Source organism: Grus americana, chromosome 3, assembly GCF_028858705.1.
Source record: "Grus americana isolate bGruAme1 chromosome 3, bGruAme1.mat, whole genome shotgun sequence".
In the NCBI taxonomy this organism is placed as follows: Eukaryota; Metazoa; Chordata; class Aves; order Gruiformes; family Gruidae; genus Grus; species Grus americana.
In genome coordinates this window covers 66,888,657-66,913,209 of record NC_072854.1, presented here as the reverse complement: position 1 = coordinate 66,913,209, position 24,553 = coordinate 66,888,657, and the positions used below count along the sequence as shown (strand labels likewise).

The 24,553-nt window shown below is 43.7% G+C and overlaps 1 protein-coding gene across 1 annotated transcript in view; it reads right to left on the bottom strand.

Annotated features, from left to right (window-relative positions):
- PHACTR2 (phosphatase and actin regulator 2) overlaps positions 1–21,447 on the bottom strand; it is a 144,698-nt gene extending 123,251 nt beyond the window's left edge. The window contains exon 1 of the mRNA XM_054821641.1: positions 21,303–21,447. Within this exon, the coding sequence (XP_054677616.1) occupies positions 21,303–21,447 (145 nt within the window). The remainder of the gene's footprint in view (positions 1–21,302) is intronic.
- Between the last annotated feature and the right edge of the window lie 3,106 nt (positions 21,448–24,553).

Genomic DNA, 24,553 nt, shown 5'->3' with positions numbered 1-24,553 from the left:
CCGGAGAATTTGACCAAGGAGGTAACAATGAAGCCAGGGAAACTCTGGAAAAAATTCCCAAGAAAAACCTAAGGACCAAAGGCCAGCTGAAAAATACTGAGCTGTGGGCAATGAGATTATGTCCTATTGTCTGACTGCCGCTCTCCTCAGGGAAACAGAACTTGGTGTACAAACAGATGAAGAAATCAAAGACATTGATGTTTCTATTATCAATTTCTCCTCCTAAGTGAAACAGTGTATAAGATTGCGTAAAAGTTCAAAAAGGGGCCGAATCTGCATGACAAGTTGGTTTGTGATATTTCTTTCCTTCCTTAGCTATTACCCAAAATACCCTGTTTATTGTAACGTGCCTTTCACCTGGGCATCCATTCCCAGGGTGTCATGGGAGGCAGTTTAATCCCTTTTGTGGCAAACAAGTCAGCACTGTTTTCCTAGGGTGGTAATCAGACGTAAAAAGAACTCCAAAGTGACATTTGTATGGCATTGTTCCTTTTCTTTTCCCTTTATAATAGCACCCACTTGCAGTGGCAGTGCCTATTTGGTGTGCAATCTAGGATGCTGTAATTAACTTCTGAACACAGGTCTTTATATTAAAGCATCAACAAAGGTGTAGGAGGGGAAATGATGTATCCTGCTTCGTTTAGTTCTAAAAATAACAAAATTTCATCAGGAACATGCTGCTTGAATTTGCCCGGAGAGCATATTTAGAAATGCAGGGAAAGCTGCCCTCTTGAGAGCAGTATGAAAAAGCTCATTAAAGCTGTTACAAAAGGCGGTTAGGTATTCTAGAGCTCCTTTGCCCTTCTCTTTACATTGCAGGATGGTAAGAAGTACAAGCTTTTCTTCCTCTCAGTGAGGAAGAGAATATTATAGAAAGATGCTGACAAAAATAGATTTGAAATATTTTTTTACCTGCATTATTAATTATGTTTGAATTATTAAAATGTAATGAATTTGAAATAGCTAATTATTTCACTGCTGATATCTTTTTCTTTTGTCACTGCAGTCAGTCTGAACAATGGGATTACAAGGAAGATTGTTTCCTCTTTGATTCCCATCTTGGTTTTCAAGCACAGGCATACTGTCTCTCCATAATTCCCTTCCTCTAATTTGCTTTCGGTTTAGCACTGGGGGCAAATGCCACAATCACATGCAGCCTTAACCTCCCAAATCTTCTGCTCTCTACTTGCCCTCTCAGGCCGCGGTCTTCAAGCCTGACAACCACCAAACTCCAAGCATTTTGGTGAAAACTTGAAATGGTACATTTATATGTGGTAGCTTCAGCATTTCTCCAAAGCATTTTTTCTAACACCTTTATTTTAAATCCTTACAAAACCTTAGCATTGAGCATAAATCGCTTGCCAGTGATTAACCTCTCAAGTGCTTTGGAATTTTACCTGGATTTCGATAATGCTTTCTTTGTGTGCCATAGTTATACGAAAACTAGACCAAAGGAGGAGCACGTCAATTGACAGAAAGCCGTGTTACCTCTTTGCTTGAATTTGTGAAGATTGTTTTGACTCCCGGTGCTGTCCTCCCAAGTGCTCGCAACTTTCCTGGCTTGGTAATGGTTGCAGATTTTGCAAGGGTATTCTGTAATCCTACCTTCAAATCAAAACTGAAGTGTTGAGTAAAACTGGGCCAAGGACTGCCCCCTGCAAGAACCTGCTTGAGATGCTGATAAATGTTTTTGAGAGCAATTTATTAAACAGTTGTGCACCCACTTTTCATGGACATTACATCTAGGCCAAGTTTCCTTAGCTTATGTTTAAAATACAGTCGTGTGGAGCAGTTTCAAAAACTTTTTGATGTCAAGATGTATCAAATCAAGATACATCTAGTACTTTCCTTCACTAGACAACTTAGCCCTCCAAAAGTAGAAAATCAAATATATTTACCACACATTATCTCACATTTAGTTATTGACTTGATTGTCTTCGAAGTACTTGCCAATCGTTCAGCATAACTCATTCTCGAACCTTCCTGGGATGAATTTTAGTCTAACTGGTCTCCACTTTTTGTTATAAAACACCACACTGAGATCAGGACACTGTCAAGCAACAGTGATTTGCAAAACACCCCCCCAAAGAGCCAAAATCATCCACCAAGGTAGGAAGGTAGGTACCCTGGGCCCATGCAGCAAGCTCAGCTCCTCCACCTCCACACATACAGGTAATTAATTTTCCTGTTTGGTTTTCAGGGATGAAGAAGACAGCTTGCTACGCTTACTCATCCCCTCCAGCCAGCCCACCTCCACCTCCTGCCAGCTGATCCTGGGGAAGTGACCTCCAAACAACAGGTTGTGTTGCTACACCAAAAGGAAAAAGCTTCTTCCACATCTGGCATGGACAATCCAGGCCAAGTTGGCTGCTCGGCTGAGTGAAGGCTGTCGGGGATGGTGGAACCCTACAAACTAAGGACAAGAACCCATAGAGAGGCCCAGCAAATACAGGGGGAGAAAACAACTTCAGTGAAATGGTTTTGAGGAGCACAAATAAAAATCAGTTGAGGAGGTACATGCTCTCAAGTTGCTGTCATGTGGTTTATAAGATGACATGGCAAAGACGAAGTTGCTCTAAAAAGAAGATTGTACTGGCCCCACATGTTTCAATGACCCCATATAAATTAAGGGAACAATCCTGCCAATGCCTATCTGTGTGAGAAATCAGCCAAGCAGCCCAGTTGTTCTCTGCTCAGTTATATGAGTCCTATAACATTTAAATAATTTAACATTTTTAGTGACTTTTTATTAATTTTGCCATGCTTATTTTGGAAAAAAGGTGATGTTTAAAGATAACTAAGCAAATTACATCATTTTTGAGCTAGACCAGTCCACGAAGAGACTCTCCTACTACAGGTTTAACGATCACAATTCTATTTATGAAAGAAAAGTCAAGTGCAATAGGCAAACCTTCTAATGTGCTTAGCCAGAACTTGCAGATTGTCTGCTATAACATCTCCCACAGGCTTTTATGTCCAAATCAAGAACTAAATCACTTTGGAAGCATGCTGAACAGTTAACCTAAAAGGAAGCATTCAGATACTATGTTGTCCTAAGGCTGTGACAAGCAGTGAAGTAGGCCACCTTACTTATTGCATCTTTAGGTCAATGTTGTATCTGAATCCGAAATAGGTTAGTGCATAATTTTCAAATTGGTAAGAAAAACAACTATGCTTTTCATCCTGACATAAGGGTATTATCAACTACACATTTCAAGACCTGGATGGAACCACACCATGCCTCCTCCCTCCAGGTCCAGGACATGAAGATCTTCCATCACGCTGCTCTAAGCCACACAGCCTGCCCCAAAGCTTTCAGAAATCCTGCAGCAGTCCTGGATAGTCTTGAGCCGCCGGGGCTGAAACGCACCAAGCATCTCTTGGGGGTGCTGTGGGGTGAGGGAGCTTTGGCTCCTTAGTCTTGCAGATGCTGCAATGGCTGCTTGGGGGTTGCTGGAAGAGTATGACTGCTAGGGGCTTGTACTCGGCTGGGACCTGGCCAACAAGAGCTATTGTAAGGGCCTTCTTTTTTAAAAAAAAGTTTCTTCCCCCACCCTGTTATATTCATCTGCACATATATGTGGGAGGTGGCCAGAACTTACAGACGTAATGTCCTTGAATTCTGATTTTGTTTGTAATACTTCAGTGCTATAATTTCATAGGACATGGATGACATTCTATAAAATGACACAATCATTTTTCACTGAGTCATTTTTCATGATTGTTTCAGGCAGTATTGAATAAATAATTGAGCAATGTTTTGATAATTTAGTAAGAGTGTTCTTTTCATGTTTCATTGGGAGGATATGTCATGGGAAAACTGCTTTAGCTTACTTTTAGTCATATATCTAGTGTCTATACTTTTATTATTCCATATAGAAAAAAATTTCTGTTGCACACGTATTAGCATACATGAATGCTTTGATGTTATCTTTGATACTTATCAATTGTATATGAACCACTTAACAATACTGGAGTGCTTTTAATTAAATACAGTCTAAAAGCAAAAATGTAGCCAGGCCCTCCTCCTCCAAGAATAAAGAAAAAAGGAAACCAAAAGTTTTCTCCTGCCATAAAACTGTTTTGAGGTTGGAAAGAATTAGTGATGCCTCTGTTTTAGGCTTCTGGGGAAAGCCTTTCTAATGCTGGAGTTTCCAGGCTGGGAGAAGGAATTTCTGTTTTCAGGCTCTTTCAGACCAGTCAAGGGATTCTGAGTCTGCCCTTGGAGCTGCATACATCAAATTTAAATCTCTAGCAGGCCAGGAAAACATCAGGGTAAGCAATACTTACTTCAATGCACAATGCCAGTGGAGGTCTAGATGTGTATTTCTGAACACATTTTATAGATCTTACTGAGTTTTGTTTTAGAAAAGAGTACTTTAGGTTCAGTACATACAAAAATTTTAGTCCAATTATTTTAATGGCTGCTTTTTCAGAAGACTACATAATAAATGAACAACTCAGCCTGAGAGTCTGCCTTTATGAAATTGCTGTGGACCGGGGTCAAAGCACTCTGTACAAATACTGGAAAACCTGGTTCTAATTAAAGCCAACTTCTCTTATAATGAATCAATGTCCAGGTGTGCAACAGGCTGCCGGCAAAGAATAAGAGCTTCTATTAGTTCCCAAACAACACCGACAAGTGATCTTGCTCACCCACCCCTCAGCAGTTTCTTTGACAGATCAATACAAAACCCACAGGCCCTGACCAAAGTACAGCAGGATCAATACTACAAGGAGATTCAATTTCACCAGCACAACCGATAATGCCAAGCTTGCAGCATTACCTGGGCCGATGGAAGAGCAATGGCTGATAATAACATTTTGTGTTGTTTAAATATACATTTTATGGATTTAAAAAAAAAAAAAGGCGGGGGGGGGGAGGGCTTCAGGAAATTTAAAATGCTGCCACGCCATCCCATCCCACTCCAGCTTTGTGCTTTTAAAGATAGCCAAGTTTGCATTTAAAGACACCAAAACTAATGATGACCCTGCCGTGACTTCATCTGGGAAGGAGCAGAAACCAGGTAAAACCAGCTCAGGGCAATCTACCCACTCTGCTGCAGGAGGGCTGCTCACTTCATATAAACAAACCTATATTTCAAATCCTCTCGTCTGCGAGCAGGTGATCCAGGCAGAAATCTGACGCCGGAGAGACAGCGTTTGCTGATCAGCATAACAACCGCCCCATCTAGTGTACCAGCTTCGTACGGCAGCATCTCCCTGAGACACAAAATCTCTGACCCACCAAGTTTTTCCCTCCCTGCAGTCAGCTGGGCACCTGGGGAGGCTAAGGCACCTACATAAATGTATGGAGGTGATAGATAACGGGAGGTGCAGCAAATGGGTCAGAAGACTGCAGGGGCAGTTGGGAGCGTGCAGTACAAGGTGTATTGCTGAGCTCAGGGAAAGCCGCTTTAGTGGTGACGAGGCCAGATGCTGCAGTAATCATAGGGATGCTCTTAGCTCTGAACTCCTACCAAAAATAACTGGAGTAAGCAAGAGGTAACAAAACAGGAGCTACAAGGGACTTAATCCTGCTTTATGGCTGGGCAAAATAGCCCATTTTGACTGTATACTGACAAATTTAAGCATCCTCACAAAAGCCAAAAAGCCTGACTTTTCCAACTTTTTTCCATTTCGCTCCTGCAGCAGGAAGGCTACCAAAGCTGTTGGGGCTTATAGGACAGGAAATATCGTGAACAAAGGCAAAATAAAGCTCCATTACCTTATACATTCATTACATGGGAAAAAATTAAAAAAGATTACTCACATGAGTGAGACTTTCTTCAAGAAATTACTATAATGCAAACATTGTTTAAAGCCACCAACCTACTCATTTGCTGTTTTCTGTTGTATAGTCTGTGGTTTTAGGCCCCTTCACAGACCTGTTGGAAATCCCAGCCTATGGACAATTCTCCTCATCTCCATGGCAGGGCAGAGCTGGCGCTGGTAAAGGTCCAGTACATCAGCTCTGCTGGCCACCACCGGCAGGTGGTCTCCTGCAGTAATTGATGCTAGATGGAGAGCATCCCCGCTTTTCCCACACTTGGTGGGCATTGCAGTGCAAAAGAGCTGGAGAATAAAGATTTTCCACTAAACAGGAATGAAGGGAGCTGAGTCAAGAGGTAGTCTGCTGGAGAGGTGGAGTGGAAGAGGCAGAGCACAATCAACTGATTTTTCTGGATAAAAAAGCATTTGCTCTGTTTGTAGACATAATGGTGGGACTAATGAAAAACTATCAAAAATTGCAATGAAGTAATTGCTTCTGGTCCTGTTAGGAATCTTTCACATTTTAAACCCTCTCCATTTTCCTTTGCTATCTGAGTCAGTACTTTTTTCCTCCTAGGTTTCCCCTTGCCCTTCCTACTCCTTCTGACACCATAATAAAAGGACTAGCTGCATGGAGTGAGATAATATCCCTCACATCAGAGAAGAAGAGCCAATACATTCCTCACTCCCACTCACAGGCAGAAGAGGTTGGAGGAACTCTGTGCATTACTGACAACCCCCTCTCTCTTCATGGAGCAGATGCTCCTGGAGACTATGCTCAGGCACATGGAAAATAAGGAGGTGATTGGTGACAGCCAACACGGCTTCACTAAGGGCAAATTGTGCCTGACAAAATTGGTGGTCTTCTATGATGGGGTTACAGCATTGATGGACAAAGGAAGAGCAACTGACATCATCTACCTGGACTTGTGCAAGGCATTTGACACTGTCCCACATGACATCCTTGTCTCTAAATTGGAGAGACACGGATTCGATGGATGGACCACTCAGTGGATAAGGAATTGGCTGGATGGTCGCACTCAGATTTGCGGTCAACGGCTCAATGTCCAAGTGGAGAACAGTGACAAGTGGCATTCCTCATGGGTCGGTACTGGGACCGGCACTGTTTAACATCTTTGTCGGCGACATGGACAGTGGGATCAAGTGCACCCTCAGCAAGTTTGCCAACGACATCAAGCTGTGTGGTGTGGTCGACACGCTGGAGGGAAGGGATGCCATCCAGAGGGACCTTGACAGGCTGCAGAGGTGGGCCCGTGTGAGCTGCATGAAGTTCAACAAGGCCAAGTGCAAGGTCCTGCACATGGGTCGGGGCAATCCCAAGCACGACTACAGGCTGGGCGAGGAATGGATTGAAAGCAGCCCTGAGGAGAAGGACTTGGGAGTACTGGTTGATGAGAAGCTCAAGATGAGCCGACAGTGTGCGCTTGCAGCCCAGAAAGCCAACCGTGTCCTGGGCTGCATCCAAAGAGGTTTTGTGACCAACAGGCCGAGCGAGGTGATCCCGCCCCTCTACTCCGCTCTGGTGAGACCCCACCTGGAGTACTGCATCCAGCTCTGGGGGTCCCAGTACAGGAGAGACATGGAGCTGTTGGAGCGAGTCCAGAGGAGGGCCATGAAGATGATGAGAGGGCTGGAGCACCTCTCCTGTGAGGACAGGCTGAGAGAGTTGGGGTTGTTCAGCCTGGAGAAAAGAAGGCTCCGGGGAGACCTTATTGCAGCCTGCCAGTACCTGAAGGAGGCCTACAAGAAAGCTGGAGAGGGACTGTTTATGAGGGAGTGTAGTGACAGGACAAGGGGTAATGGCCTTAAGCTGAAGGAGGGTCGATTTAGATTAGATGTTAGAAAGAAATTCTTTACTGTGAGGGTGGTGAGGCACTGGAACAGGTTGCCCAGAGAGGTTGTGGATGCCCCATCCCTGGAAGTGTTCAAGGCCAGGTTGGATGAGGCTTTGGGCAACCTGGTCTAGTGGAGGGTGTCCCTGCCCATGGCAGCAGGGGGGTTGGAACTAGATGATATTTAAGGTCCCTTCCAGCCCAAACCATTCTATGATTCTATGATTCTGTGATTCCTGTCCTTACCTAAGTAACAAGGAGCCCAGACAGAGCTCTCACCCCATGAGGAGACCCTCTTGCGTGAAGACCCTCTTGCTGTCTAGAGACCCCTCACATCATCAAGAGTAGCTTCACAGAGCTTTCACAAGAAAAAGGCAGAAGTTGCTGTATAATGTTACCTACTATGGAATTGCTGTAGTTGCTTTCTACTTGCCCGTTGTTTAATTTCCTTTGGAAAACAATCTCACATTTATTTTTATCATTATTGAGCCTGGGGAATCACAAAATATGTCACTCCTGCTTACATCAGGATTTTCCCAAGAAGCTGGAATTGAAAAAAACCCGGTCTCATCCCAAAGGCACTTTTGCCTTCCTAAGGACTGTAATACTGAACTTCAGGTCACCTCATCTTTGTCAAGTGTTGTGAAGAGGCCTTGCTCAGATAAAAGCTGCAGCAATGTATTTCAGCCTGAGCCAAAGTCCTTTGAAGTCAATAGCAGCATTGCCAGCCACAAGTGTACAAACATCATGAATCAGCCCTCCAAAAACATGAGGATGACATAGAAAGCATATTACGACTTCATTAAAAAAACAACAACAACAACAACCACCACCTATGTCTCCTTCTCTTTTTCCTAATTTCTGAATGCCTGGGCATGGCAGGTTCATGCTTTTGGAAGTTTTCAACACCAAAGAAGCCCAGCAGCCATTGAAAAAAAAAACATCACAACTGAGAATGTGACTATAAGACCCAAATCAAGAGAGTATTAAACGCTGAAAACTCACAAAGAAATCACAAGCCCAGAAACACTGCATTAGACTTCAGTGACAGGTTATTGCTGCATTTCAAAGAAGAGGGCTGCACAGCAGCTGAAGATGAAGCTCAGGTGGGTCGCAGTCACAGCAATGGCTTGGCTGGACCACGCTGGCACAGCCCGAGTTGCATGCTCCATTGAAGAATGCTTGCTCTGCTGAAAGTGCTGGGTCTCCTCCATCTTCTCAAAGCCAATGCATTTGCTGAGGGATCAAAATGTCCATATTATCTACTAACTCTACACCAAATACACTAAAATGGGAGGAAAACTGTTGGCACAAACTGGAGGGGGAAAGGAAGGGGATGCCCAGCCCTTTTTCCTTCCGTGACCATCCCAAAGCACAGTGACTGAAGCCTGCTTCCCTGGTCAGAGCAAAGGTCCACATGGCCAGCCTTCAGCCTGCAGCCCTTCCTGATAGCTACCAATTGGTTCCTTCCTTCCCTGTGACTGCGTGCTTGTATTTTCTCACAGAGAAAGCCAGACTCCGCCAGTCTGATAGCTAGATGCTTATATTTCAGTGGTTTGGAAAAATGTCATTTAATTGAAATGGACTGAACTGAAGGTAGTTAATTTTTTTTTTTCATATCTACACACATCATCATACCCCAGAACCTATCAAAGCCTACGGACAAGACATACCTGATATCCTCTTATTCCTTGCATGTCATGAATTCTCAACAGAAGAGTACATACTGCAATTTTACATATAAAACATACACTCCTACTAAAAACTGCCCTGCAGTTCTATGGCAGAATACTTCAATGCCCATTTGTCACGCGACTCAGCCAATGTTCAGTGCTGTTACAGAAATTCCTGGGCTCAGAGCAATCACTTAGGGACATTACATCCCGCAGAGCAGCACAAAGGGAAGATACTTCATTAGAAGACAAGCAAGGAAATTTGGTTCCCTGAACCACACCAGCCTTTGCTGCAGGAGTCTTCAGCATCAGAGTGAATCCCACAGACATCTGGCATCCATGAAATGCCACTGAGCCCGGCTTCTGATTTTTCCTCGGTATAATTATTACACTGGCCGAATAACTTTCACAGTGATCCCAAATTGCTGCAAAACATGAAAGCTACTCTTACAACAAGTCTGTTTCTAAAAGATTAAGCTCCCATTAACAAATGGAGATTAGGACTACTGAAAAGTGTGCATATTTTGATAGCTTTTATGGACATTTAAAAGGATTAGGATCAGAAATCATTCACATATATTTTTAAAACTCGGGTCTTTCTTATAAATGTGCACAATTTGAAGCATCTAATCCTGAGTCTGAGAGAGATGGGTATCTGCCATTTACAGAGCTGTTTCTGGATTTTTTCCCCTCTCTCCCATTATTATGATAATCAGTGTTTGTATAAAAACATTTTGGATCAAATCTCATTTACTTCATACATGATATGCATGCAGTTTAGTTTTCTGGGATTTATTTCCTCTATGGGGTATATTTAACTGAGACAAATTCACTGGAGCAGAAGTGTAGAGTTCTAATAAGTATTAGAATTCACTTTGTTAATTAGTGCCTGAATTAAAATCTCCTTGGCATCATTTCTTTAAAAATAGCAATGGACTTGGAAGGCAGACAAAACTTGTTTATTATTTGATGGACTTCTCGCTGTCAAGACCCTGTTGCCTAGAATTCATTTAAATATTCTAAATATTCACCTAAACTCATCTAAATATATATTTATCTTAGGCCCAGGGTAAAAGTGAGTCTAGCACAACTCCTCTTCAAAATACTGAAGGAAAATTTCCTTTGGTTTTGCCCTTTCATTTAGCTTATCTTATTGTCAGTTATTACTTTGCTGCTTGGGAGAATTCCTTCCCGTCTCTTTTGCTTCCCTCTGCTTTTAAAGGACGTGGAGAGGACACCCTGCCACAAATGGGGGGACGTAGATGTGGCTCTTCCATCCAGCCGAAAAACAAGATCCGTCTTTATCTCCTTAGCCCAGCGCGGCTGGCGCGGGTGATGGCTTGTACGCTCAGTCCCGTGTCCCACGCTGTCATTCCTGACTCGGCCTAAACGCAGAACAATAAAAAACCCCCACAACTGCACAAGACCCCGCTCATTGCCACTGCAAAACAATTGCTTTTCACGCACTTTTGAGGGCATTTCCAGCTCCGGTTTGAAGTGCTTCCAGCAGGAGAGCTTTCACTGTTCCTCCTGGGACGCTACACCCCAGCCCCAGGAAACCTCCTTTACACATCCCCTCCAGTGCTTGCACCACTGTCTGGGCCCAGAACTAGAGTTCTTTTTCCCCACAGAGTTTACACAATAATGCAATAAAGTTGCAAAAGCTGTGTACTTGTGTGCTCCACCGAGTTACTTTCACTCCTCAAGAATTTATGGGATACCAACGTGTGTGGTGCTTGCAGTAGATTATTTCTGATTTTAACAAATTACAACAATTTCACCAAAGTGCAAAACCATCCAGGCCAGACAAGATAATTACAAACTTCATAGAAGACATAAGCAAATAAGTAAAGAAAGTCTTTACTCAGACTACTGACACCAAGACTAAATCAGGTGGGTCTTTCTCCCCCTGAATTGAGCAGACTGGTTACAGACACCTTGCCAGCACTCGCTCTGTTGGTGATGTTTCCTTTCTCTTTTTAAAAGACTGGCAGCTGTGTTGTTTTAGACATTGGGGGGGGGGGGGGAACAAAACACAAAAGTGGTTTGGTTTGCATTTTACTTAACCCAGCTTGAATTAAGAGCGATTTCATAGCAATGCCTAACTTGCAACTAGGCAATTACCTTGCTATTTCGAGAGAGCATGCCACCTTCCCTCACCCGAGGACGGGCAAACCTGTGGCGCTGCCTGTCTCCTGGCGCTGCCTCTGTGGTGGGCACCGAGTGAAAGGCTTTACTTGTCCCCATGGAAGCTGCAAGGGGAGGAACTTTCTTCCAGGGTCTGGTGGTGTTCAGGAGAGGTCTTTGACGCAGAGCCAAAAAAGGGCAGGCAGCATGTCCGAACCCCCAAGTTCTCCCCAAAGTCTTTCACCCCTACAGCTGAAAGAAAGTCATTCACTCTGCTGTTTCCCTCCAGGTCTGGCAGATTCTGCACTGCAAGGCCATAGCTTTCAGATGCAGTTTCTGATAGACCACTAAACTCATGTACCATGCGCCCAGTGATAGACATCCGTGCCACAGAGTGAAATGGGTTCTGCTGAGCCAAAATCACAAATAAAATCATATATGCGTACAGTTATTCACCGTGCCATGGTCCCATTAGCCAAATCCGAACTGGATTGTATGAATAAGAGAAAGCTCTGAAAATGCATCAGTCCTTTGGAAATCTTTCCCCAAAATGTTTTTTGCTATTTGCAGATCAAAAGCCATTGTTTATCTCAACTTCCAAAGAATAAGGCAAAATTCATAGCAGATGTGTCTCCAAAGACGTAAATAGCTGGGTGGCAGCATATTTTTTGGATTTGCTATTCATTAAAATAAACATGGTGTAAAATATCGCCATTCAGTTTTGCTTGCAGCAAGGCATAACAGGAAGACGACATTTTTTTTTTTAAAATGTTCAGGGCTCAAAAGTCAAACGGCTGGAAAAAAGATGCCATGCACCTACAGAGCTGGAAGTCTCCCTCTCGGCTCACTCCTAAGGATACAGAGTTGAGATTCTACTCAGAGAAGCACAGACAGAGGTGCCTATAGCCCAAATAAAGAAAGCAGCACGCCATGATTCATTCTCGGGGCTAGAGCGGTTCATATCATGACTTGGGATGTCCACTGCACCCTGATGGATTACACTTTGGCTGTGTAAGTAAAATGAGTTATTTCAAACCCAACCCTTCTGAGCTTGCCAAAACTGCTTTTAATCAGAAAACAAACAAACAAACAAAACCCCAAACCCAACAGAACTATGTCTTGTAGACACTGCCTTTTCATGCTGTGCTTTGGTAGCACTCTTTTTTTTTTTTTTTTTTTTTTTCTAGATAAAATGTTCAGTTTCATCGGTGGTTTAAACCACTGACATTAACTCTCAGCCCTGACACTGGGCAACAGAGGAAATAAATAAAAAAGTAGCAAGTAGATGACTGCTAATTATCTTTTCACTCACAAAGTTTAAATATAGCTGCCTGTGTTTGAACACAAGAAGGCCTGCAATTAGGACATATTCAACTGCAAATGCACCACAACCCCTTCTTTACTGTGCTTGTAGATGATACAGAACAATACCTCAACACCAATTCTACTTGGTGCCTGTAATTTTCTTGAGTACTGTGTATATTAGTCACAGATGTGTCTTGGAAGCTGTGATTCTCCCCCTCAAAAACCCAGATAAAGCAAACACACATGCTCTGGAGGGGGAGCTTTGCTCAATGTGCTCTTTAGGGTTTGGTTCTATGAAATACTGAACATCCTTATTCTTGTAAGAAGGCATTTGATCCTTTAAAGGATTTGATATCCAATGATTTAACCATAACAAAGTGCAGCGGCAGTGGTTACGCTTGCCCTGTGTAGGTGGATGGGATCCCTTAGAATGATCACGTTTCTGTGCCACGGAAATTCTGACACTTCTCTGCTGCCTTTGTTCCTGTTCCTGCTCCCCAAATTAGAAGAAAAAACCCTCCTATACTTAATTTTCATACGATGAAAACTTCTAAAAACCATAGGGTAATTTTTTTTGAAGTGACAACTTACCATTTTCAAATTCTGTCAGATATTTCTCTCTGAAAATGCAGAAGTGTGCATTGTTTCTACAAAAAAGTGGATTTTTACTAAACTCTTATTTCATCAGGATACATTTGTATCCAAAGAAATTGTAGACAACAACTTTAAATAATACAGGGATCGTGCCAGACTTCAGCCTTTTCCTGATCCTTACCACTGTGCCAAGCTTTATCTTAAAAAGGCTCTGAAGCCCTTCTCCACCATTCCTAACATTCAGCAACCTTTTACTTTTTTCTTTCAGAATTATTAAGAGACCTTTTATTCCCTTACCAATGAATTCCTAAATCTGAATGAATCTCTGCTTGTCCTGTCCAAATTCTGACCTTTATCTCCCTGTGACAGTCAGAAAATAAACTTAATGTTTGCAGGTTCCTCGTCCGTTCACATCTCAGTGCATCAGACTTGAATGGGCAGGACACAACAAATACCCAGCCAGACCTGGACAGAGGATCATGGCAAGTGCTATGTAGGCTATCGACACAACAGATATGAGATTTATTGGAAGCTGTGGAGAATATAGAAAAGAGGTTAGTAGGGAAGAGAGGAGTGAAAGAGTAGGGAGAAGGTGAAAGGAAGAAAGAGATGAGTGCCTTTTTTTTCCAGTATAGTTTGGATAGGAACGACTTGGGTAAAGGTGCCAAAACTGAGCTACCGACTGATGCATCCAGCTAACAGAAACAGCGTGTGGTACTGTGCAACTGGCCAAATTCCCCAAGTGAGAGCCAACATAATTTGTGTGTGCGACTGAAGTCATGTCTGAAGTTGAAGGGTAAGAAAAAGTAACTGCTTTTAGTGGGAGTCCACTCTCCCCAAACAAGTTTTTCTTCTTGATACTGTATGTTGTGCAAACATTAAAAAATGCAGGGTGAGCTGTAAAATACATATTTAATTACAAATAACCATTAAATGCTACATTTTCTGAAAAATAAGACGTTTATTAAAAAACCATGATCAGTATTTCAAATAGAAGCCATTCACACGCAGTATTTTAGCACGTGAAGGGTCGCCACGTGCCCACCTCTGGTAGAACGCTTCCTCTTCCACATTTCCCTCCCAGCCCCCCGCAGTTCGGCCCTGTATTTCTCTGAATGTGGCCAAGTGGTTTTAACAACAACGTGAGAAATGGGAAGGGCAATCCAGAATGTGCCAGAAATATATAAGAAACACGGGAGAGACGAGAGAGGGTAAGAAAGCATCTTACCACCAAAGCGTGACGTGCTTTAAGCTGCACTTTAGCTCCACTGCGTTATAAAGTCCTCTGCCTGAGAGCATGGCAGACTCGCAACGCGTAGCGGCTTCTCGTAGAATTTATACAACACAACAGAGTAAAAGTCCAATTCCGCATCAAAAGTGCGTGATGGGGAACAAGTTTTCTCAGCTCACCACGGAGGGAAGTGCTGACTGCCTACAAACTCTGTCTTTCAGGAGGATTACAGTGCTTTCCACATGAATGAAAAGCAAGAGCATCCCTTGTTGTGGTGGGTTTTAAGACTGATAATTTCAAAGGTAAAGTGAAAAGTGATTGAACTCAGAAATCAGGAAGTCTGGATTTTCTGTTTTCTTCTAGATATTTTTCCTTTTGTGCCACTTGGTTTGTACCTGAGAAAACCTGTCTTCTGCATCTGTTAAAAACAGCAACATGCTAAGTAAAATGCTAGGGGAAAAAAGGAAAAGAAAAAAAGAAAAAAAAAAGAAAAAAAAAGGAAAAAAAGATTACCAGTGAAGCTATCTTGGCCTTATGCTAAAGCATATTCAGTGAATACTACCAAAAACTCAGAAGCAAGACTAATACTGGTGTTACTGAAAACTGAAATCCTACATGACTTCTGGCACTGAAAAGGTTCTGACTTCAAAAAGCAAAAATAAATAAAAATGTAAATTCTTCACCAGTCTTTAAAAAACCTGCCAACTATGCCCAGCCCTTTAACCTTTTTCATGAAATAACAGCAAAAAGAGCAGGAGGCGGGGGGGTGGGGGGATGGGGAAGAAAGGTAAATGATGCTAATGATGGATTTGACTGATGAAATGTTTAGGTTTTAAAACCAAAACAAATGCTTTTTTGGAACAAGTTGTTTACATTCAGCAAGAGAAGGAATAAAAACTCTTCTTGGGCTACTCTTCAGATCACTTCTTCAGGCTTCATACTTGACGTGTGGTCTGATATTAAATAGTTACTTGCTAGAAGCCACACACCAGCAGGAAGTGCTAAATGCCAAAGGGCCTTGAGAAACTAAAACACATACAGTAGCAAAACTCTGAACAGATCGCACAGTCAGCTACTGATTAGTTGCTGCAAAATATGCATTAAATCCTACGCTGCGAATGTTTGCAGTCCAATTTCTACTTAGCCAACCACAAAGATTATTACCACATTTAGAAAACATTTTTTTTTTTTTAAGCCTGAGCCCAAGTCTGAATATTTGATTATAAAGCTGTTGTCCCAGAAACTGGGTCATGTGTAAATGACACATAGTATACAGGGTTTGTATTTGTAAACCATAGTGTTCCCAGTGTTCCCCCTTTCACACTTAATCAGGCTGGGCCAATATCAAGAACCTGCCCCACTTAATTCTGCAAGAGTTGGTGTGGAATAATATCTTTTAGACCAGTAAAAACCAGGCAGATTCTTATTTCCTGTGCATTATGGCATAAACTCATATTAGAAATGGCTGACTATATTCTGGCACACACTTCTTCCTTGCCCGCCCATCTGATCCTGTAAACCAAACAAGTTTTCAGGGAAACTTAAACTTTATCAATGTATGCAGTACAAAATGTTATATGATTCCTTGATTTTTCCTCGACACCCTTCTGAAACTACATGTTACATGTAAGGATGACTGGAACGAGATTTAACATTGTGGGATGATGGTCTAAGCGTGTTTCCAGTTTATTACAGAGAAGTAGATGCTTCAATTCTATAAGCATGTGTCAAATTGCATTTGGTTATGCTTGCTGCCTCTTCCTGATAGTTCAAATTTTCAAACAGATGGAAAAATATCAGTGTGGACTTAGGGACAGGATGCACCATCTCTTGGAAATGACAGAGTCTTGTTGAGTTTAGTTTCTAAATCCTCAACAACAATGATTTATCTTAACTTCTGCTATAGTTTTCTACCCCAAATTATCTGCCTTAGGCTTCTTGCAAAGTTCTGCACTTTGATTTGTGTTGCAAAGAAGTCCTGCTTGATACAATGGAGAATCATATTTTCCCGTAACTCCCATATTTGCATATAATGTACCAAACCCAGCTGCTTTAGTTATGAGTGTTCTTCCACATCGTGAGGCTGCTCCCTCCTCACCCCCGTCTGACAACTGAAAACCACTATCTTTTTAACTGCCTTCCCAAAGCACATCTGATGTCTACTTCACAAACACTGACCTCAACTCCCATAGACCTGGGTAGGACTCTTGCTTGGTGTACATGGAAATTAGATCCAAGAAACTGGAATCTGTCACCATTTTGGGAAATATAAGTACAAGTACAAAGGGAAATACAGGCAATGCTTAAGAGTTACCTACCTACCCACCCAAAATTTACCTTTTTCCCTAGGTTCCATGCCTCCAGATAACTAAGTAAATGTCTAGAGTAAGAGTATTTGGGGTTTCACTCTTTCTAGATGCTCAAATGCCTTCGGTTGTCAAAAAATTTTCCTTTGCATCATCCAGAAAGTTTGTCCCTTAAGAACAGAATCTGACATTTGTTAAGTTTGCTAAGTGGAGCACTCTAATCACGAGAAGCTCAAATAAGTACAAAAATCATCATTTTTCTTCCCATCCAAAATCAGCCACTCTGATGCTCTGCTCACTACATGAAAGCTTCCCTAATTCTTCACTGAAGTGGGTGAGTTTAAGCTATCCTTTCACTCACCCTATTCTGGGATCAGCAGCAGATGGCATCGTAGCTGTTACTCATTATCATTTTGAAAAAATTAACCTGTGAAGGACCACTTCGCTAGTCAAAAAGCCCCAGAATAATCTGGGATGTACAAGTTTTGAGGCAGGATTGTCATTTGCACTCAGTCTTTCGCTCTCTGATGCAACCCAGCATCTGGGGTATAGCCTGATGTACTGATAAGTTGCTGTCTGAATTCTCAGGTAGGTTGGGGTTTTTTGTTTTGTTGGGGTTTTTTTGTCTGTCATCAGAAAGGCACAAAAAAAAAAATCATGAAAGGAATGGAAACATGTATGAGGAGCTCACCTCTCTACCTGAAAGGTATGCTTTTTAGCAGTGGAACAAATTATCTAAAACTTCTACTTCTTGCTAAAGAGCAAGACCTCAAGAGGAACTGCAACAATATGACAGTGTCAATCCCAGAGTGGAGAAATGGGTGTTTTCTTGACTTCTGGTCTGAGCAGTAAAGTTCCCTTTTCAACAAGATGTACCTCACCACAAACCTCGCCGCCTTCAGAACAAAATGCAAGGCTGTATAGCAAAACCCACAACACTAAAAAGAGACCAAACTGAAAACTGCCTACGTGGACATGCAGATAGAGAATGGGCACCGCAGCAGCTGAGGTTGCTGCCTGAGGGCTGTCACAAACAGAACCACCGGCGCCGCTTCGCAACTGGAGCACGAAAGGCAGCTGATAGGAAACAGCAGCCTCCCCCTCCACCCTGCACCCCGGGGTTCACTGCTCATGCTGAGAGCTGCCCTCAGCCCCATAGCCACCAAATCTAGACTGTAGAGAAGTTCTGGGAAAGCATTTGAACAGGGTCTGTGTTTCAAATGCAGTTCAGTCCCCATCTACGCTAGGCAAATCAAGAAACTCTGCTAACTTGATCCACCTTTAAGGTGGGTTTAAATGTAGTCGCTAAACATGGAAGGCTGCTTAAAGGTATGTAATTCAAGCAGCATTCCTCAAGTGGCTCTGCTGTTGCTCTGAAATTTTAGAAGAATATATTTTTCTTCACCAATCTCCTTGAGATGCTCTGGCAAACTAGCCGGTTGTCAGGTGGTGCGGACCACGATGTTGAAGTGATGCACAGACAACACCTCCCACAGAGGCTCTGAACTGCACTGGCATTGCATTTTTTCAGGGTCTAAATCAAAAGTCTAGGTCGTGCCACCCTTACTTGTGATGAGGATCACCTTATTCCTCCCAGGGTCTTACCAGAAGTAAAGAAAGAGCTGAAAGGTAAAGGCCTGATACAGCGACGGGTGAGGTGACAGCCCAGAGAGGGAAGTTAAGTAATCTTCTACCACTAACCCTGAAAGAAAGGGACAGCTTTAAGAAGAAGAAAAAACTGAAAATATAATGTCCTCACAAGCTGGACCACAGCTGATGAAGTGAGATGCTGCAAAGTAATACCAGGAAGTCGCTACTTTCAGCATATGATAATAGCAGAGGAAGGAGTGGGGGTAAGAAAGCAGAGGCAGCATAAACACGGGGACCACCGACCAGCCGCACTGTGCTATCGAGATACACGCAATACTGATCTAGAATAACAAACAGATGCATTTGATGAGCCACTGCCAAAGCTGCTTTTAGAAAGGCTATTATATTTCCCTTAGCTTGAAGGGTCTCTACAAATACTGCCTCTTAACAGATCCTGCATTGAGAACAGCAGATCAGGAGGTGGTAAAATAAATGACAGCGTGAACTGTCGATAGGGGTACCAGCCCCTCACTGATGGAGTGCGAGGAGACAATATCGTCTTCTCAGCTTCACTGGCGTTGGGATCTAGAAAGCGAAGACAAATATGCAACAGAAACTGCAACTTGCGACTGCAACAGTTGCAAGTGAATCACTCCAGGAACAGGCAGCGAGCAAACATTTTGCAGGTTATTTAAAATGCAAATCGTTCTTTTCTAAATAGACCAGCTGGAGCACAGGTAACATCTGATGTAAATGAGTGACCTACTTTAAATTAATCAAATGGTACAGCTAGAGAAAGAGGTAGAAGCAAAAATAATAATAAGGCTCATATTGTTTCTCTAAGTGCTTCACCTTTCTGTCCCCATTACAGTTGTTCTCCAGGTCAGTGAGGGAATGAAAAAGCAGGTTATTTTAATGGCATCTCAGTATAAAAACAATTCTCTAACCACCACATTAAAAATTAAACAGCTTTGCATCTTTAATGCATATTTTCCTTTGTAAAGAGGGAATCAACAGTTTGGAGGCAGCATGTAAGTGTTTTTGTTGTGCCCAATGAGCAGCTGGAAAAAAATACAGGAAGCAGCAATGGAGAAAATACAGAACGAAAGAAAAGATGTCAAAAAAATAAAACCCAGAGAAAGCAACTCTTGTCACTTGCTGGCAGGAAGCACATCCTCAAAATCAGAAGAAAAAAATCAAGTATGGCAACAGGGAGGCCTAAATTTTGTGTGTAAGAAATTACAAAAAAGAACACATCTTTGAAAACATCGTCATTTCACCTCCACTGGATTTGCCAGTCTCTCCTAATGAACCCAGCTCATTGATAGTAGTCTTTGCAGTTAGGCTAACAACCAACATAGTCTAACATTGACATAGTCTCAATCTTGCCAACCTCTGTGGCGATCCCTCTGCATCCAGGTTACGGCATCTCGCGTACACATCAAGTCATAGGGCGTCGTTCATGCAGCACTCTTCCGGACAGTGCTGAAATACACCTTACACCTAAAAGCAGTCCTTTCTGATTTGGACAAGCCACTGGAACCTCTTCCCTCCACCCTGTCCTAAATGTCCTTCAGTGTAATTTTTAAGTAGACACAGATGAAAGTAGAGCAGAAAATTATGCAGAAAACGGCACGTAGAGTTGTTTTTGCCTCTGGCCCCACAAGCTGAATCTACTTGCTCCTAAGCAAGTTTTTACTCCCTCTCTCCTCATCAGGCAGGCATAGCCATACATTTGAGCTTCCCCAAGCAAATGGTCTGCTTCAACTTAACACTCCCTGAGAAACAAACAGAAGAGGACGTTGTGGCCCATTGCAGACCCGACCATGCACTGTGCTGTCCTACTTGTGCTGCAGCAGAGGAGGTCCCTCAGTACACTCTGGAGCTTCCCTGATGGCGCTGTGGTTCACGGGTACCCCTGTGCAGTAGAGTGTAGGAGTGCATCCAAAATATCTACATCGCTAGGGACATATATGTCTACAGTCTTGTTTTAGTCAATAGAGCAGGGCTGATTTGCAACCAGGCAAGCACACATATTCAAAATGTGCTTAGCAGTGTGGAAACTAAAATTTCTTTTTCCTTAATACCCAGCCTCAGCCTGAGTAAAGAATAGTCCAACTCAGTATGTATTTATTTGACTTTGGCCACTTTCAAATATCTGCACTGCAAACTCGGACCCTCATTTTGCCTCATTTTACACAGCAAAGCTACTCCAAATCCTGCAGGAAGCCTACTCTTTCCCAAAGGGTCAGCTTCCACCCCCAAATCATCCCACGTGCACTTGCAGTGGTTACCTCCTGAAGGAGGACGGTGGAATACTGACTCACACATTTTTTTGCCTCACCTGTTAATGTAAAACCCGAAGGTGATATAAGTGTATGAAGTAAAATCCTAACATGCAATTGAAGTGTAACGTGTGAAGCGGTAGGACGAGGAGTTTTGATGTCCCCGTAATACACCCTGAAGCCTTCCTGGGGCTTTTCTGCCCTTGCAGTCAGAGATGCTTTACAAATGAGCGGGTATCCACGCCTTTACTGGGGTTCATTTAAACCTGAAAACATGGGTATGAACAGTTGGGAACTTGACGAACATCATCTTGTTTGTTTACCGGGGTTCATTTAAACCTGAAGACACGGTTTGGAAGAGCTGGGAACTGGGTGAACATCATCTCGAGTAGTAGCTCAAGCATCTTGTAAAACAGGGACTCACACTTTCGCCACCGAGAGAAGACGGTCCCAGCCCGGGAGGGCAGGGCAGGGTGTGAAGGAGGGTGTCTTTTTCCCAAATTTCCCAGTTCAGCTAGGCACGGAGGGGGCTCGGACACAAGGACCCTCCCCTCCCTCCCCCTTACCTGAGCCGCCCACGTTGGACCGGAGCAGGCAGGTTCTCCGGGAGGAGAAGAAGGAGGAGATGTCGCTTTGGGAGCGGCCGCGGGGACCGGGCAAGGACCAAGCGGGCAGCGGTGCTGCCCCGGTGCTCCCCAGTCTCTCAGCCATCGCCGTCGGGGAGCCGAGAGGGGCAGGGAGGAGAGAAGAGGAGGGAAAGAGGCGGCGAGGGAGGGGAAAGGGAAAGTTTGCAGAGGAAGAGCCGCCCCTCGTCTCCGACCGCCCCGCCGGAGCGGGGCCGCCCCACTGGGACGGCGATGGGGATTTTGGGTCTGTCGGGGACGAAATTTTGTGTTTGCACAGGGGCAGAGCAAAGTGGGGTCCCCCCCGCGTCCCCTCCCTCCATGCATCTGCAGACACACCCCCCCCCCCCGGGGTGTCTTCGTGTTCCCCGCTCCCGTCATTTCCAACTCTCAGAAGGAAAAAAAAAAAAAAGAGCATCGGTTAAAAAAGAGCCGAACAACCGACACCACCTCTTCTGTTTTCTGTAACAGGACGCCCTCCTTCCTCCCCCAGCCCGTCCCCCGCAAAACCGGGAGGTTGCACAAGGCATCGCACCCCTGCAGCCGACCGGGGAGGGCGATGAGTCAAATCTCCTGGTCCCCCCCCACTTCGTCTTTCTTGAGCCTTGGGTTGCAGGCAAGAGGCTTTTCACAACCAGTTTTACGACCGTGTGACTCAACGTTTTGGGTGGAAGATACTCCTGTCTTTCAGATCAGAAGTGGGAGTCACACCGAGTTTGGCAAAAGCAAAATCAAGCCCTGCGGTTTCATTTTCTGGTGTTTGTTTTACAGATATGCTTTTATGACACGATTCACCTTTAAAAGGATATTTAATGGCCTCATTGCTTATTACAGGCAAGTCATTTTATTAAATCCTCATTGACCTGAAGCCACTGGCAGAACGGCAAAGATAGACAGGACTTCACTCTGTATTTTTAACACATCCAGTGCCACGTTATTTAGCTATTGAATAGGAAAGTCCCATTCGGGCTGTATGAAAACATTATAGCAATTACCACTCCCCGGGTCTGAATCAATTCCTATTAAGCCTAAAATGCATCCATGTGAAATTCGGTTACTGGCCTCTGCTTCCCACCAAGCAACCAAGTGCCCTCCTCTCAATGCCAAGCCTTGTGCAGCTCCCCAGGCGTGGTGGTTTTGTGGTCTTCCTCGTAGTCATGCGGCTCGGGCACCCTTCACCTTTGTCCAAGCAATCTATCCAGTACATGAGTCTCGTATGTCAGCCATTAGTCAGGTCAAAAGGTCTTTTCTGCTCAGCATTTCCCAGGGAATTGCCTTCATTATTTCCTCTCCCTTTTCCCTCCACTGCCAGACCAGCCTGCTCTTTCCCTAGCTGCAGAGAGCTTTCCCAGCAGGACTGTGCTGGGAGGGTGAGAGGCAGAGGCTTCTCCTCTCGAGGCACAGCCGTGAGCCCCACGCTTACAGAACCTCCTGTGGGGGCCAGTGGCTCCAGCGCTGCACAGGCAGGCACGCTGTACCCAGGTTTAGAGAGCTTCCTGCAGTCGCAGACGCTGGTCTTGCGTTATTCACTAAGACTTACAATGTACTATTTTTATTATTTACCCTTTGCAGCTTGCATCATTACAGATGTGACACTGAGGACCTTATCCCTCTCTGGAGATTTCAGTAGCTGTGCTTGTGTGAGCTGGTGACATTTTCTGAACCTGTTTATGTCTTAATCAGAAGTGTACTCATGGCTGCCATTTACTGAACTGTTTTCTACTTTTTTTTTTTTTTAATTTAAAGGATGTGATCGAGTTCTTTATTGAAATACACAGTTCCTGCTCCAAATCTCACCACAGTCAATGGCAGATCACAGGTGTCAGTGGGCTTTGGGTCAGACCCCTGAGATTTTTTAAAAATAATTTTTCCTTCAAAGCATTTTGAGCCACAGAGCAGTTGTAACTTTGGCATGCTGTACAGAATAAGCTTCAGAAAGTCTCCTTCAAAATTCCCACACTAAGGAGCTGCTCAGTGTCTGCAAACCTTTGGTGTGATCAAAAAGAAAAGGAAAACATGACGAAATCCAAAGATAAATTAGAAAATATACCATAGCAAGAGGTCAAAGGCATTTAAGGATTCCTTTTGAGAAGCAAAGTGACATCTAAAGGTGTGAAGGTAAAAGAAGACATGGAAAAAGTAGGTCAACATTGAACGGAAAAGAGACATGAAGAGGCTCCTATTGTGATATCAAAGTGCTTTTGTAAATCAGAGTAATGTGAATGGTCGATCAGAAAGAATGATACCATGGAAGTCACAATGTTTCTTATCAGCCTGTAACTTAATACAGTCATCAAGAAATATAAATGAAAAAATTAAAAAAATATGTACTTCCCATTTTCGCAGCCCTTTAGATAATTTTGGATGAAATATAACAGCTGTGGTCAATGGCTCTGGAAACTGAAGTTCTGTTTCCATAGAACAGCAGTAAAATATACATCCTTCCCAGATGGAGACAGATTAATTCAGTTGTCTGCTCATTAATTTTTAACTGTTCTGATGATTGCCAAAGAAATTTCTATTCGTGGTGATGATTTTGGAAAGTTAGTATTTTCTGATTAAACCAAATTATTTCACAAATCTGTCCTATGGCTGCTAGGGTCTGACACAAAAGTACACAATTCGGGCATCGGGAAAGACGGGGGAAGCACCAGCATGGGCTACAAAGATGCTAGAAGATTCATCTTTTAAAGTATGTGCCTGCCACCCATATCTGCAGCACACAGGCAAAGTGTCACCTACTGAAGAGAGGCAGCTTCAGCACAGGCTTCCTCCGAAGCCATTCTAATGGTCAAGGACATATCTCCTCGACAGGCTTTGGGGCACCTCTCTACCCTGGAAGCCATAATGTACAGGCAGGCTGGAAGGAGCTGCAGAGAGGTGAATGTTACACCCTGTCCTTCTCAGGAAGGGCAGGGACGCTGAGTTTGTCGTTGGAAGCAGGTGGGAAGGGCAAAACCAGCAGGTTGCCGAGGCCACCTCTAAAGCAGACCCTGGCTGCAGATCCAAGACTCAGACCTGGATCAGACTGCAGAGCCAGCAGACCCCGGCAGGCAGCTTGTGGGCAAGCATTGAAGTGCCAGTGCTCCTCCCCGATGGGGAGGACAGTAACAAACCACGCAGGGCCGAGCAGGCGTCAGCTGTGGGCCTGGGGCGGTCAGAGGCGGGAGGAGCACGGTGGGATGTTGGTCAAG